This window comes from Sardina pilchardus, chromosome 17 (assembly GCF_963854185.1).
Source record: "Sardina pilchardus chromosome 17, fSarPil1.1, whole genome shotgun sequence".
Classification (NCBI taxonomy): Eukaryota; Metazoa; Chordata; class Actinopteri; order Clupeiformes; family Clupeidae; genus Sardina; species Sardina pilchardus.
The window spans coordinates 20262888-20280387 of NC_085010.1; the positions used below are offsets into that span (position 1 = coordinate 20262888).

General features: G+C 44.1%; 2 protein-coding genes across 3 annotated transcripts in view; one reads left to right on the forward strand and one right to left on the reverse strand.

Annotated features, from left to right (window-relative positions):
* The window catches only part of rerg (RAS-like, estrogen-regulated, growth inhibitor), a 39050-nt gene extending 34455 nt beyond the window's left edge, over window positions 1-4595 (reverse strand). For both annotated transcript variants that reach the window (XM_062518638.1, XM_062518637.1), the window contains exon 1: window positions 4404-4595. The gene's annotated coding sequence lies outside the window, so the exon portion shown is untranslated. The remainder of the gene's footprint in view (window positions 1-4403) is intronic.
* A 3864-nt stretch (window positions 4596-8459) lies between these two features.
* The window catches only part of ptpro (protein tyrosine phosphatase receptor type O), a 62727-nt gene continuing 53686 nt past the window's right edge, over window positions 8460-17500 (forward strand). The window contains exon 1 of the mRNA XM_062517889.1: window positions 8460-8553. Within this exon, the coding sequence (XP_062373873.1) occupies window positions 8506-8553 (48 nt within the window). The 5' untranslated portion in view covers window positions 8460-8505. The remainder of the gene's footprint in view (window positions 8554-17500) is intronic.

Consider the following 17500-nt stretch of genomic DNA (forward strand, 5'->3'; position numbering starts at 1 on the left):
AGACAGGCCGGAGCCCAATTGCCTCTCACTAGTGGCCCTGCTCCCTGGTGCATCAGAAATCCCCAGCAAACAATAATGCAATGTTTTCCCCTGTAGCCAAACCCAGTGTGTGTGTGTGTGATAGAGATTTGTTATCGTTTGCTATGAGCAATGGCTGTGTCGAAACTGTCAAGGACCCACAACAAATTGATTCAGGGGTGCCCTTGGAAAGAGTCACACAGACACACGGAAGAACACGAAACGCATGAAATATTCAACACGTCCAAACACGCCAAAGTGACACAATGGAAACCAATTAGCGGCGAGGTAATTGCTGCCGGTCCGGACCGAGCCCTGGAAAGTGACGTCTAATAGTATCTGTGGGCTTTCATATCTTGTTGAGGAGCCAGAGGTTTAGAGAAACCAGGGGCCCCGGATCCATGACAGCCTCCCACCTGTCAGCCGCTAATATAGGGATAGACGAGCCCGCGAGAAGAGCATTCGACGTTGCCAATGGTGATGGCAGCATTAGAGATGTGACTCACACACTCTCATCCCCTAGTGGCTCGCTGTTAGCAGAAATCAGTACCATGTGTGTCTGGGTCTGGGTCTGTGTGTGTGTGATTTGTGTATGTGGGTGGGTGGGTGTGTGTGTGTGTGTGTGTGTGTGTGTGTGTGTGTGTGTGTGTGTTGTGTGTTGTGTGTGTCTGTGTGTATGTGTGTGAATGCTTTTAGGAGTGTGTGTATGCTTTTAGGAGTGTGTGTATGTGTATGTGTGTATGTGTGCATGTGTCTCTGTGTATGCTTGTAGGAGTGTGTGTCTTTGTCTGTGTGTGTATGTATGCTTGTAAGAGTGTGTGTATGTGTGTGTGTGAAGGCTTTTAGGAGTGTGTGTGTGTGTGTGTGTGTGTGTGTGTGTGTAAGCTTGTGAGTTGTGTGTGTATGTGTGTGTGTGTGAGAGAGAGAGAGAAAGATTCTGCCTGTCTGTGCATTTGAGTGGGTGGACCCTCTGCTGAATTATTCATCAATAAATAAGGAGCCTATCACCACCCCTGTGCTTTAAACAGACCACCACTTCTGGGCTAATCAGCCTTGGCATGACCAGCCACTTTCAGGTGGGTGGCACCCTGCGCCAACCACACTCCCAACAGTACCTTATAGCTTCTGATTACTAATGGCATATTACAGATGAATAAAGGGGCCATATTCAGTGTGTGTGTGTGTGTGTGTGTGTGTGTGTGTGTGTGTGTGTGTGTGTGTTTGTATGGGAGTGTGTGAGTGTGCGTGAGTGTGTGTGTGTGTGTGTGTGTGTGTGTGTGTGTATGTGTGTGAGTGTGTGTGTGTGTGTGTGTGTGTGTGTGTGTGTGTGTGTGTGTGTGTGTGTGTGTGTGTGTGTGTGTGTGTGTGTGTATGTGTGTGTGTGTGTATGAGTGAACAGAGGAAAAGGTTAATAACACTGAATCTTTGACTTTACAAGATTCATACACACAGATTAGGCTGAATCACTGCACACTAAATAACGGTACTAAATAGGTATAACAGTATTAACTATCGGTGGATCACCGCAGGAATCTTTGCCCACTGAAATCTAAATAGATGAAAACTGGTATTAATATTCATCAACTTGCTAGGGGGACGCAGTGGGGGACGAGGAGTGGTGCTCTCATTGGAATTAAATGGTACAGAATTGGCCACAGATGTCATGCAGGAGAGTCATCTATTCAATTCAAAAACTCAATGCAATTTCCCTGGCACCGCGCAAAGTCATTCTTCTTCTTGCAGAGGGGCCACTGTGGCTGAGCTGATGATATTACGTTTAAAATGTATTTAATGGATAGACACATATGGACACACAAAGTTTCTCTCCTCGAACGTGTACAAACATACACACTGAGACTCCCGTACGCACGCACGTGCATGCACACACACACACACACACACACACACCCTCCCTCCACCATATACAACAGACAGCCTTGACACTCCTGTGTCAGTGCCAGCCATTGGCCATCTCTCTCCAGAGCCCCAAATGCCATCTCACTCCAAACCCACACGTCTATCAGTGCGCGGTGGGTGCATCTGACACTCAAGGGGGCTCTTGTTCTGTGTGCCACGAGGGCCCTGCTGAAGATACCCGCCTGTTCCGCTCGCCCGCCCGCCCGCCCGCCCGCCCGCCTGCCCACCCTCCCACAGACTCAAGTGGCACATAAACACTTCAGCCCCCGCTTGTCAGTGCCACAGTCTCAGAAGCCTGCCCGATGCCTCTCGATCATGCCCCCATAAGTGCCCGCCATCTTCCAGTGAAGCCTTCCTGCTTGACAGGCGACTGTGGATGGGTGGATGGACTGCAGCCCACTTGAGGGTAGCTGTTAGGCTTCACCAGGCTTCAGTGACTTGACCATGTCTAACAACCAGCTTCCAGAACAGGCATTAGTGGGCACTTATAAATCGCAATTATCTCTTGTCATGTGTTGCTTGAATGATGGAGAGCAACCAAGGTGACCAAAGCCAAAGCTGTCTGACCACACACCCACACACAGACGCGCGCGCGCACACACACACACACACACACACACACACACACACACACACACACAAACACACATCAGCATCACAGCAAAAGCCCTGGTCTATGCCCGGATTGCTCCATGTCTGTTTGGTGTCTTGTCTTCCCCCCAAGTTTCTTTTCTGTGTGATGGCTGGCTGTGGTTTACAAAAGTAATGGATTGAGTTAAGTGGAACTTGACAGTGAAAAATTGGACAAATTGGGAGGTGAACAGGGGAGACGCTCACTGACAAATCTTATTCTGGATCAGGTTGAGTAGAGTACAGCTGTGCTTACACATTGTGTTTGGCCAAAGTTTATAACTCACTGGCAACTGCAAGTAGGCCCACTCACAGTGGATCCGCATACTCATGGAAATCCAGAGCATTCTGATGATGAATAGTGGACATATAATGAGAAGCATTTGTGTAAAAGCCACAGTGGACATGTACATTTGCGCAGAGTGGAAATTATGGCCATGTCTAGTGCGTGGATGTTAGTCTGGAATTGTTTGCAGGAGGTTGTAACCTAGTCGTCAAAGCACGAGCAGAGGGAGGCGCGCAGCGGTTAAAGAATTACAAGCCTTCGAGTTCCGAGCGCAGGGTGGAGACCCATTGCCGCATGCTAAAATAGTGACGGTTAAAAAAGTCCAACTGTTTTAAAGGCTCTGTCAAAAGAAAGAAAGACTGCAGCTTCTCTGTACCATTTAATCACATCCTGCTGAGTTGCAAATCATGAGACTATGGAAATCTGTCTGAAACGCTGGGGCTTATATATCTCTGTTTAAACAATGTACTTCGACGTTAAATGCTTTCAAAAGTCTCATCATGAAATCGTGCGCAAACTTCAATCCGGCTCTTAAAACATTCATGCCAACGTCATTGCCCTTGGTTACGGTCTTCCCCATGTAAGATCTGGTTTGTTACATCACAGCTTTCAGCCTGCCTCTCGAGCTACTTGAATTCAGATTACGGCCACCGTTTCCTACCGTTCTTAATGGCAGGAAGATGTGTTTAGTGACAGGAGAAAGTTACAAGAGAAAGGCACGACACAACACAGGAAGTCGGTTTTATCAATCATAGCCAAGTCTTACAGTAATAGACAGCACAAAACAGAAAAAGCAACCCAATGCTACCTAATTGTATGTGGAACTTTTGCTCATACTTGATGAGTATAGATTGGCAGTCAATTGGAAACTATTGTACCTCTGTATAGAGGGACATCCATTCAGGCAAGTAAAGGATGGTGAATAGTGTGCTCGTTTTACTAAATAGTGCGCTCGTTTGACTAAATTGTGCTCGTTTTAATTGAATAAAACTAGGGCACGGTGCATTATTGACTAAAACGATCACACAATTGAGTAAAACCAGCACACTTAAACGAGCAAACAGTTTATCGAAATGACAGCACGATCAGATGAGAGCAAGATTTAGTAAAACTAGGGCACAATTTACTAAAATGAGCACACAATTTAGAATGTATGTATGAATGTGTTTTCAATATACAAAAAACATATATTTCTATAATAGCCTACACCTCCAATGCTCCGTACCTTATTCCTACATCATAATGCTCTACAGAATAGACTGCCACTGGGAAGTATAGTAAATATGGTGCCAACGAGATGCAACTGACCCATTGCATGCACCCTTGTGTGTAAGAATGGAAGCAGGCAGAGTAACACCAGAACGTGTTTACGTGTGTACTTAATTATGCCATGTCAGTTGAACAAAACAATCCTGTCATAGCCTACCAATCTCATTCATTTTATTTCATGAACATAGCCTACTGTGATAAATAAACTTGCTCCTACAAATGTTTATCTCGATGTTGATCAACTAAACAATAGGAAAAATCAAGCCATAGAAAACCAACTCACCTTAGGGCTGGTGGATCGAAGTTCGCAAATGACCGCGTTTGGATTCTATACAATGCTATACACCTCATTAATGTTTTAGCTGGTTGACCTTCCAGATGTTCCCGAAGCACCTCTGCCTGTTGTCCGACCAAAACAGACCAAGTAGTCACACACGCTGTGTCAATGGATCTTGCCGAGTTTGGTCTGCCGCAATATACGGACCGGAGTCGCACTGAAGCGCTTTTTAAAGGTGGATGCTCGTGGAGAGGACACGGGCGCGCTGCATGCCATTGCAGTTTAGACGTCACCAAAGGGTAACTGAGGCCCTCTGTCGTAAATGAGAGGAGATGCATGTAAAACATATCAAATAATCCGAAGAAATAAAACAACATTATTGGTTCCTAACATACCGTGACATGTCAAAGCCTTGTAAACCATCCTGGAGGAGTCACCACACCGTTGTTTCTGATTATCTCTGTGCGTTTTCATTTGCATATTCTGGAGGGAATCCAGGTAAGACCTGAATTATAATGGTCATTTAGTTCACCCACTTGAGACATTCATCGTCTGGATGATTTAGGTTGATCATGTATGGGAAAGTACTTTTCTTTTTCGCAAATGAATTGTACTAGCCAGTGGTCAATGCACTGTTCCTAGCCTATAAAGTCCATCTGTGTGCAATGTTACAATGCTCCACTGCGTGGCAGTCTAATCCACATAATCGGATTCGTATTGGCCAGATGTTTAGAAATACTCTTGTAGTAAACCTACATTTTTGGACCACCACATTGATCACTTTTCTGAATCCCAAAGTAAACCTATGATTAAATTGAAGTTGCACCAACAATTAAATCTCATAAATCTAAATGTGAGGGGAATATAAACTTTGAATTTCTGTGACGTCCTTCGAAAGGACACAAAGAACAGATTAAATTCACTTTGAATATTAACTTCCTTGAGTATGAGGTCCTGTCACTTTATTAAACTACTATCTAATTATACCTTGTGTTGTATCATAACCTGCCCCGAACATGCACATATACCCAGCTTCAAAGACAACAAGACAAATATAAACTAGAAGCATATGTGAAGATGTTGCATTTCTAAGACCTGTATTTTTTTATTTTATGCATGTGTCCTGATCTTTAAATAACAATTCCCCACATTATTAACATACTCTGCATGAAAATAATTCTACCACTTCCTCTTCCTCTCTCTCTCTCTCTCTCTCTCTCTCTCTCTCTCTGACATAGTCTGCCAGCTTCTCCAAGGGAAGCCCTTTGTCCACATTCCATCAGACTGGTGATGCTGAGGGCCATCCCTGACAGCCAATGGCAGACCAGTTTTCATCCATAGAAGGTGACAGCTTGCCCTATGATTGGTTAGCCCTGGTCAATCGTCTCTGTTGCTGGTGTGTGTGTGTATGTGTGTATATGTGTGTGTGTGTGTGTGTGTGTGTGTGTGTGTGTGTGTGTGCGCGTGTGTGTGTGTGGTGTCCGTACAGCCGGCTCCTGCCTCCCTGGACTCAGGCTTGTCCAGTGAGCAGAGTGGCACGGCCCGTGATGTGATGCCGTGCCCGAATGAATGAGATCTGCGTGATGCGGCCAGAAAGAGGATCACAACGCAGGGCTTAAGCTTACGGCTCCACACGAGCAGAACTAGGTCTTTGTTTAATGTAATTAACGAGACTCCTCTTGTGTACAGTACATACCGTGTTAGACGTGAACGTTGACTGTTATTTGGGCTGTGTGCTGGTAGAACCAAAACGGGTCCCTTGCCCTCCGCTTTGTGATAGCCTAGAGGTGCTCATGAAATATCCAGGGGGGAGTAGAGAGGGATTAGGCACTATTCTACTCGTTTCCTCTGAATGAGGGACACAGACCATGATTAATATCACTGGTATGCAATGGGAAGTTAGAAGATGTGGCTTATGCGATTGTATCACAACCTGGACTTCGATTTTGACCAGAGAAATGCACTGTTTCTATCAACAGCATGCGTTTTTTGCCCATAAATGTCGGTATTTCCATCACTGAATAGCTCCCAAGGCTGAGAGCATGCGTGGTGCAGCCTTTTGATTAAAGTTATGTCATATGGGAGGATTTCTTGTTTATGATAGGGGGAAAAAGCAGCTTAACCTATCTTTGTTTCTGTGTTTGCAAGTAGGCTACTGTCCCTCCCCACCCAGGCAAATCTGTGTGCTTTCTATCGCATATGATCTGCAGATCTGTTCAGATGAAGTTCAGACCAAAAAAATTTAGCAACGCAAATACGAACTGGTGAAGAGTGCATCTTCATATTGTGAGAGAGTGTGTGGACCTCAGTCAATGCATTAATGTGACCATTGATGGAATTCTAGGAATACATTTATTATCATCTTTTATTATTTTAGTTAGGCCTATCATTTATATATATATATATATATATATATATATATATATGTATATAAAAAAACACTGGTGTGTAGTATGTCAAGCAGTGTACTAGTATGCCAATGAAATGAAATGAACTGACACATCAAAGAGTAACAAAGTGGATGGATGGATGGATGTCTGGATGTCATAAGCCTACAGTAGCCTACATGTAAGGAGACCACCAAAAGCAAAGCCATTCCTTGTTGCTAAGTGACACAAAGTCCCAAATATAACAGCAATTCTTTTTTATCTGAAACATAGCCCCAAGGATTTTCTACAAAGAAATAAAGAAATAAAAAAGGCATAAATGAGGTCATGAAAAGTTCCATATAGGCTACATGTAGAATTACAATCTCTGGCTTTCCAAATCCAAAGACTAGATATTTTCAACCACTTGTTCTCGGAAACAAATATATATATATATATATTTATATATATATTTTTAAGTAAAGACAGGATCAAAAAGTATAAAAAAAATAATGTTGATGGTATGGTGACAATCCCTGACCTTCCTATTTCGAAAGCCCAGATATTTTCAACCAATTGTTGCCAGGATGCCTCTTGATCTGAAAGTGTTGTGATCCACAAAGGAGGCTGCAGCGCAGCCTAATGATTGAACAGATTACTCTTCATCCATGCTTTCACTGTTTGTTTTTAACTCAGCAATGGGAAACAAACAAAGAGGTATAATCCTCAACGGTTCTCATAGTAGCCAAGGCATTTTCATAACCCCCAACCCCAAGCCAAGAAGCTCACTCACATTAGTCACTAATCCTGACCATATGGAAAAGTTCTGTTGCGTTTAGATCAGAGGATTTGAAATACATTTTCCAGTGGATTAAGAAATCCATATGTGATGTGTTTTTGTGTTTGTTTTGTTGAGGTTGTTGTTGTTGTTGTTACAGTAGCCTGACTCCAGGTCATGCATACAGTTGCCTTGAGACTGTTTAATTTCTGAGAATTTGGATCTATCCCACATTCACTTTTTTTTTTATCTCTTCATGACTCATGAAATCATGACATCATGAAATTAAAAATTCTGAAGTAGGCCTACACAAAGTTTAAAACATGAGCCGCCTTGGAATTTTGTGACTTTGGGTAAGCTAGGCTGTATGACCATATATAGGCAATTCTTTTTGGATATTTAAACATAATCTTATTAGTGCACCATGCAGTCAGAAATTCGTTTCACTGAAGGCATTCAGCAGCATCAGGGAAGGTTGAGATTCCCCGCCGCTCGGCCGTCCAATGACTGGCTCCTCTGTCCTCGCCTCCCCGGGTTAGCAGGGCGGGGCGTTGAAGGAGCCTCAGCTTCCATGCATGTGTGTACACTCGTTCCGACAACGACGGGCAATGTCGCCGTCTCGCCATCTATCTCGCCGACCGGTCGCGGATGCTAAAAGCTCGAAAGACAAACCAAACGTCTCTCTCAACTGATGGCCTATCCCCGAACTCCCTGACACCGGCACATCGCCAGGGAAGCACGGGCATCTGTGAACTGATAGGTGAAGCACAAGGGAGTAGATTGTAGAGACCATTGTGCGCCTGGGGTCGGTCGGGGGAGAGAGAGAGACCGAAAGAAGCGCCAGCGGTCTGATGCTGCAGAAAATTCGCCATTGTTTGGACAAGCAAGCCAGCGATAGCGTTTAGAAGCCAAGCAAACTCTTCTGCCCCATCCTTTCATTTGCCAGGGGTTTAACATCTCAACAATGGCTTCATCGCTGACCTACGCGATATATCTTCTTTTGAGCATCCAGGTAGGTCTGCTATCCTATTTGGAAAGCCTTTTAACATGTCTGTTGGGAGACCACCATATGACCATATGTGTGTGTCTGGCCGATTACACTGTGCATGACCGTTTGTGTCTAGACTTCGCGGAATATAACTGAACCAGTCTCAAAATCGGTTGCTGAATGACAAAGAGGAAAGTGACATCTCTCTCGGAGGATGTTGAATGTATTGTCTCCGTGTACATAACACACGCTGGCATGCAAAGTCGCTTTCGCTGCCGCTGAGCATTTCTTATGGCAAAATTGGGTCATTCGGCTGAACCTATCTGTCGTGATTCCACTGCTGTTGTCATCACTAGGTTCGGGATCCTTTCATGCATGAACAAGAAACACAAGCATTTCCCTTCTTCTAAATGCACAATTTTGTCATATTAAGAACTTAGTCTGTCGGATTTTCTTCAAAACACTGAAGTAATTGACACCTGCCGGTGCCTCTGCAAATTCCATCAAACTAGAAACGCTGGACAATGGGCCTAGTGTGCTCCTATGGTAGGAGTCATATCTCTCCTCCACAACTTGTCACACCACAGAAGTGTGCATGGTATCATGCTTTCAACGCCACCGAAATCCTGTCATAAAAATCCCATTAGGTAGTCTGCGACAATTAAAGATAGCCTACACGTGTTTCCTCCTATCAATGAAGGAAGGCCAGGGTAAAAGCCAGACTATTCCTTTACAAATCAATAGCAAGCCAAGCCATCAGGTTCCTCCATTAGGCCTGCTCAAAGCTGAGCATGTTTCATCTAATGCTCCCGATCCATCAGGGCATGTTCTTCTATGAACACAAACCTATTCTTTAAGATTTCCTTGAATCTCAGGTAAGCAAAACTTGTCACCAAGTGAGATGATAATTTTTACACATTCTCACACACCTCTACCTGTGCATTTGTTAATGCATTTAAAGGCCTAATTATAGGCCTACAATATTTCACAAAGTTGTGTTGCCTTGCCTATTTGTGTTATTATAGTATAGGCATTTTATTATTAACATCTTATTGCACAGTATCAATGTCAAACTGATTTAGAACACGAAGGAGGCTGATATAGCCTAAAGCTTCTATCAGTAGTTATGTGTTTGTAGGATGCATTTCCTAATGTAGTATTGTTCAGAAACCAGAGGGTGCATTGGGAAGTCTTGCAAATGACTGTTTCCATGCCAACAAACTGTCGACAAACTACCAAAGGATATCACATCTGCATGCAACAGCACATCATTAAGATAGCTGCTAAGATGTATAATATGTAGATGCAATGCAAAGTTTACCAAAGGACTTTCACAAAGGTTGAGATTATGAACGTTGCATTATGTATTATGAATGTCTACAATGGCATGAAGAAGATTTTTTTTATTTTTTAAAACAGATGCTAAATCACTGGCATCAAGACTAATTTTAAAGACTCATGGTTATAAATGAGGCTAAATCCAACAAGCTACCAGCAGCAGCAAGTTACAGGTTACCGGTAGCCAGGAACTTGACATAATTAAATTATCTGCTGGGAAGATTGATTGCCTGCTTAATATGCTTTGGGGGGTGGGAGAGAGTGAGGCTTTAGGGCAGATGGAACCTGTTTCTCTCTGTCCACGCTAGCGAGCACATCCTCCTCTACCCACATCCCCCCTCGCTGTGGTGACATCACCACGTAGAGCGCTGCAGTCACACCTGAGCCTGGTAACCATAGCAATGGAAGTGGATGGAGTGACTGGAGCTCTGACAGTTGGATATCCACCGAAGCTCTCACATTGGAAGGAAAAAGTGCTCTCCCCGTAATTACCCACTTTTTTTTTCGTTTTCTCCTGTTTCATTAGTGTTGTTCATTGTGCAGGCCCTCAATGGTGCTGTTTGTTTAGGACTTGTGGGTGGGTATCAGTCTGTGGCCTCATATGGGCCTATGTTTCAGTTTGGCTACCTTTTCTGATTTGATGACGCAGTAAGCATACAACTAATGTTAAACCTTACACGACACGGTAACAAAAGCCATCTATCCGAATGATGGATTAAATTTCCATTTCTTGACTTTTGATAAACTGATTTCAAAATTATAGAGGATTAATAGCGTAAATGAATCCCAGTTTCCCACCAAACATCTGTTTTTCTTCCATTTTGAAATTTGAAATACTTGGAATCTAAAATCCAGAATTGAATTGAATTGAATTGAATGGCAAGACAGGCAGTGTATTTCAACAGCATTCATGAGGAGCCGCTCGGCCCATTTGCTGCTAGTGACTGTCAACACATTGCCATTTCAGTGACATAAAAATAATAACTGTTGTGATGACAGGTGCTGCAGCAGATGCAGGTGTTATTGGGGGGGGGGACCATGTCAGCGAGAGAGAAAGCATCCAACCTCTGTCTTACAGGAGAAATCCGGAGAGTTTTCACATAGCTCTCCGTTTGTCGAGGTCATCAAGTGCTGTCGGTAGGCCTACGAGTCTACGACACGAGATGAAAACATTTGCTTTACCTAACTCGAGTTGCTACAACCAGCAGCTACTGCAGCCAGGCAGCTACAGTACAGCGCTACACTCTGGGACCGTGTCAATGGCGGCTAAAGGATTTCTCCTTTAAGCTCTTTTATGCTAGCGCAATGTTTGCAGTGGTGTTGCGTTATGGCGGCCATGCAGTGGCCTAGTTGCCCCGTGTTGTGTAATTTTCAGGAGCAGGTAGTCCTGTTCTGTCCAGATGTCACTTGATTTGGGTGAAATTCACCAGCTGTGGCCCATGCCCATGCTGTCTGTATGTTGTACGCCCATGTATGCAAAAGCTCCATATTGTTTCAATGTCATTTTTAATTCTGTGAGGACTTTACTGTAGTAGCCAAATTACAGTTTCACATCAGATTGCTACTCCCCAGAGGTGGGTGGAGGTGGATGTGGATGTGCTGCTACAGTGATCGTGTGTCTCTGGCTGGCGATGTTAATAAGAGCTGCTAATTGCTGCTTGAAGCTGAAAGCAATCAGATGTGCAAGTGAGTTCAATATAATGTCAAGGAAATGTTACATAATGTAAAATCTGGAGACGTGTATAATATTCTCATTGTCTTGTCTCTTTGGGCAAGACATTTGATATGGGCGAACAGTGTCCTCCAGAATTACTGCCACACTTGGTAAAGATGAGTAAAAAGTGTTCTATTCAATCTCAAGCTGAAAAGAAATGAGAAAAACACAAACTATAGTTAGTTAAAGTAAATTGTGGGGAAAAAATATCTCAAAATACAGTGTATTTGCTTCCCCTCAATGTCAAGATTTTCCTTGAATTGTTTTCAGTGTGTTCAGTCTTCAATGTGATAAATGATGAAATGATGTCTGGATATACTGGATACACTTTTTAATGCATTTTTGGCTTATGGACTGAGCACCAGACAGACTATCATAAGACCAATGGGACAAGACAACAGTGTATTGTTCTGTTCCAAATTGGATGGTATGAATCCAATAAGGAGTAATGGAAAGTTTGGAATTGATTTTGGTTGCTTGTGATACAGTAGCTACGAGACAGAAGCAATGATAGCATCTTTACCACACAAGAATAATGTTTGCACTGGATGATTTGGGAAAACGAAACCCCATGTTCTACAGTTGGTTGTTGAAAGATGCTGTTCCAGTGAAGGCTACTCCTGTAGGCCCAGGATATACACATGGCACCCCCCTCCTTTCTCTCTCTCTCTCTCTCTCTCTCTCTCTCTCTCTCTCTCTCTCTCTCTCTCTCCACACACACACACACACACACACACACACACACACACACACACACACGCACACACAAACCCACACAATCCATGGCTCCCACAAGCCATACACTTCCAGGGACTCGGCCTGTGAAAGATTAGCAGAAACCCGTCCATGTTTGACCAAGATGGGTGAGAATGGGCGTGGAAATGGGCACAGGGACGGCACCCCCCCCCCAACCCACCCCCATGTTCTAGAGCTTAAAATATTGCGATGTCGACCGTGTCCTTGATTAATTTATAGGAGTCGGCCGCTCAACCGAAGTGGCTTTTTTCTTATTGTTCTCATTATTCCAGGCGAAACCAAATCTCATTTTCAACATGCATTTCCCTCTAAATTCATCCTCTGATAGCATCTTTGTAATAAGGTTATATAATGAATGGTCCCGCTATTTTTGGCTGGCACATATATTGCTAATGTGCCTCCGAGTGCCACGTAATATAGATTCTGCCGTTGCGAGCTGAAATGACTGATCATTTTTAATCTCCTCCTCCGCCATACGAGACAAGACTCCATTAACTTCAGTTAGAACAAAGAGCGGCGTCTTTTGAAGAATTCAGACGAGAAGATGAAGTTTTCGCTGAAGGTCGCATCTGGCACATCCTAGTGCAGATTGTATACAGTATCTATACGGCAGACATCACTCAATTTTACGGGTATCTAACTATAACTGTTGCATCCTTCTATAAGACTCAGCACACATAAGCTCACCCACTGACTGTGCATTAAAATGGATTGCGACAAGCGTGTGATAAATAGATAGATAGATAGATGGATAGATAGATAGATACTTTATTGATCCCCAAGGGGAAATTCAAGAATATATTGTAATAACCCACAATCTATGGCCTTGATGATGATGATGATGATGATGCTGATGGTAAAGATAATATTTATTGGAAATGATGTAATGCTGAATGTCAAGTGAAAGTAGACTGTAAGGCAACACAGATCATTTGGCTCTTTGTGTGCCACCATAGTTCAGTGTTACACTGATTACTATAAATGTTTGAATGTATTAAGGATATTGTGATCAGAGGATAATTTTGTGTCCCTTGTGGAGTGAGTCCTGGTGTGATTTTGCATTTGACATCAGTGCCCCATGCCGTGTAAAAATAGATCTGGTCCCTATACCCCCTTTAGTCTCCCATTCAGGCCTGTCACATTATCAATTAAGCGGAGGCTCGTCATGGCAGTTTAGGCTAATAAAGATCTGATTAGCTTTTTATCTGGGCTCGTTAGCTCACGGCACCACCCCTGAATGCAGGGTCTGAACAGAGCGAGAGATGGATAGATAGATAGAGAGAGAGAGAGAGGGAGAGAGAGAGAGAGAGAGAAAGTGCATCAAAGATCAGCTGCACTGTAGCCCCAGCAGCAGGCTCCCTTACACATTCCTTTTGAACTTGTTCTCCCTGAACTAGTATTTGAAGATGCTCGTTTCGTGCAAGCATATTTAAAAAAAAAAGAAAAAAAAAAGGGGTGGGGGAGGCGGGGGGGCTGGTAGGATGTCCTAACATGAAAAATAAAGATGTGTGATGAGACGTTTGAGTTGATGTTGAAGTCTGAGCAGCAGAGATTATCAAATAGTGTCAGCTATGCAATGATATCATGAATTACCCATCCTCATTGCCCATGTTTTATTCCAGCGTCATTATACTCAAGACTGTTTTTGTCTGATACGCTATGCATGTCACAGTCAACAAAAGCACTTGACAGATAGACATAAGCAAGAAGTGGCTATATGGGTGAAAGTAGTTGATGAACATTAGCATACATCATTTGTACCCCTAATGCGCCACTTATTCAGAAAAAAAATGTCTTGTCAATCAAGGAGTCCCTTGTCTGGCTTCAATTGTGTTTTGCCTACAGGCTCTGTTGCGCTTTTTTTTATTATAGCCAAGCAAAACTGATTTTTGGATGTCATTTGGCCAGAGAATATCGAATTAAGGAAAGGAGGAAAGGGAGGAATAACATTTACTTTCACTTACACTACAAGCACCAATGTCAGCCTCTCAGTGACTTGAATGGTCTCCGGATCATGATGGAGATGGTAGAGATCAGTAAAAGTGATCATAAAATCTCATAAAAAAATAAATCTCTTCTTCAGTTATGGGATTGCAGTCAAAAAGTCGACCCCATTGGTTCTATTGCTATCATCTTCTTGCTCCAGTACTTGTTGCCTCTCTAAAGCCTTTCAGGCTGTGCAGAAGAAACACAACAGTGTCTTTGCACCACATCTCCTGAAATGTCACACTCCCAAAGTCATAAGGATTATGGGTTTTTACTATCAATAACACAAGTGATGAGTATTTTATATGTTGTTATGGTTCATTTGGTTTTTTTGTGAAGCTGAATATTATGTGGATAGTAATATAGCTGTTTTGCAAAGAAACAACATTATGATTCAATGTTCAATCTACAAATAAGTTATCTTTTTTTTTATTTTACTGCAAATTAAGTTGGACGTGTGTATTGTATGGGGTGAAAGATTATGCACTATATGACTATGTGATGGTATATGAAGAGTTAGTGTGATTCAATGCACTATAGTGTTTTGAGACAGTACTATAGAAACATTGGCAATGGTAACATCAGTGCACCAAACAATTTGGCAGGGACCTTTCCTTTGCCCCTTTGCCCATCTCCCAGAAGGGCAGCGCCCATTGAGCTGGTTTTGGCCTGTCTCCTCTCATTACGCCACAGACGCCCTGATGGGACCTGGCACATGCAGCACGGATTCAAGCGCAGAGCTCCCAAACAATGCGGGCGGGAGAGTGTGTGTGGTTTACTTTTTTTTTCAATTTCTCATTTCAACCCCCCCCCCCCCCCCCCCCACACACACACACACACAGACAGCCACACACACACACACAGACACACGTAACCCCCTCCTAACCCCACCCCCCCACCCCACACACACACACACACACACACACACACACACACACACACACACACACTTCAGTTACCAGTTATGACAGTGCAACAGAAAATGAGGTTCATTAGACGGATAAACAGGCCTCGTAGCCAAGTTGTGTCGGTGACACACATAGGGGACCCATTCAGTGGGAGAAGACCCCTCCACCGGCTCCAGATGAAATGATTCGGGCTGATAAGCGACTAACCGAACCACAGAGGCCCATTGTCAGCGCATGCAATATCCGTTACGCAACGTCCTAATTGCTCTAATATTGTTTTTTTTTTACCACATCCTCACAGCCCAGGAAGTCGTGGCCCTGTACAGACCTAGTTTACGAGGTGAAACCCCCCCCCACCGCTCCTACCCACTGTAGTTACCGCGACTCCATGAGGAACGAGGAGGCAGTGCATTATGTCAACATCTCATTGTGAAGTCCTCTGGATCTCGGCAGGTGTTCCCTGGAGTGTGTTGCTGCTAGCCTCGCTTCGGTGTTGTAAAGACACTGTGTTTTTTAAACCCCCCACCCCCCCTTCATTTGCTACCGCTGTCTGCTCTGCCCACCCCCACCCCCACCCCCACCCCCTGGGGAGGCTTAGCAGCACAGATGTGTACAGTGGAGTCACACAGCACACAACATCATTTTTTCGTCTGACAGTGGCGGCTCTGTAGACAGGCAATTTGGGTACCTAAGAGACGTAGAGAGACCCAGACAAATATGTGGTTGGTACAAATGAAGAACTCTGCGCATCCAAAATCCAAAATCGTCTGCTGTTTCAGGTGCTTCTCAGTAGGACTTTCAGGAGAATCAATTAGGAAGGAGACTGGAGCACACTGATCACACTTGCAGTCTTTAATGGTGCAAACAATAAACTGACGTTTCGACACTACTGTGTCTTCTTCAGAGTGAATTGGTATGTGGTTGGTACATTTGTGTTGGGTATGTGTCTGAGTGGCTCTATGCTTAAGTTAAGTGTGTGTGTGTGTGTCTGTCTGTCTGTCTGTGTGTGTGTGGGTGGGTGGGTGTGTTTGTGTGTGTGCATTTTTCAATATTGCTCTGTAGCCATCCCCTCTCCGCCTCGTTCTCTTTGTCAAGAAGTGTCCCCGAGACGAGGAAGACTGTCGAGAAAATGTCGAAAGCAGAACTGCTGACCCGAGTCTGTTGTCAATCAAGGCCATTCTCCTTGAGAGGCCCATCGATTTGGCCAATGGCGTCCTGTCAAGAGGAGGAAGTAGGCTTTTCTATAGTCCAAACAGAGGGATTTATGAGCTGACTCCCATCCCATTCCATCCTGTCCTGTCCTCTCCTCCCTCTGCCCAGACCACAAGTGTTAATTGAATCCGAGAGGGAGGAGGCAGTGATGAGTTTGCAAAAGGAGCCATTGTTGTTTCCTCCATTCACTTTGGCAGCAGGCGGCTGAGCGTCCCACAGTGAAGGCTTATTGTGGTTTTTTTTTCAGTGTTGTGTGTGTGTGTGTGTGTGTGTGTGTGTGTGTGTGTGTTGTTGTTGGTCGTGGGGGTGTTGGGGAGCAGGTTGTTTGCCTGGCTCAGTCCAACTGTCAACACAGAGAGCGTTGTGCATTCCTCCGTGTTTTCTTTTAATTATGCGCTGCGGGGTCCTCAGCCTAGCATCAGCACAACTTCCCCTCATGCAATTAGAATATCTCATAGGCAGGCAGGCAGGCGGGCAGGCGGGCATGTGGGCAGAGCCTGGGTGAAGAACCTCGATGCCTGAGCCTCGCCTCTGACTACCCCCCCACACCCTCCTCTCTTTAATTGTGAAATGGCTGCCGTGTCTTCATTACAGGCACCCTGTTTTTTTTGTTGTCTCTGCTGCGCACAGGCAGTGGGAGAACGCGCTTCATTTGTGTTTATTTGTTGTTGTTGCTTTGAGGATTGGAAGTTAAGGGCAGGTGATGTGGGTCGCGTTGTCGGGGGATGGGTTCATAGTCATTTAACACCATATTCACACATAGAGACTCAAAAAGTACACAGACACACACACACACACACACACACACACACACACACACACACACACAAACCCAGGCTCCCCACAACAGTCGTGAATGTGGGTTATCTGCCTTCACCAAAAAACTGACTGTAGAATAAAGGAAAATGTGGCAGTTCATGGATGTTGACTATATCTCTTGATGTGGCGTCTTGTCGCTACGTCTGTGGTTCTTTAACGCCGCATTTGATAAAAAAAAAGATGTTATTCCCCCTTTTCTGATTTTGATAGTTGAAATGCATTGGATTCTGTATTATGG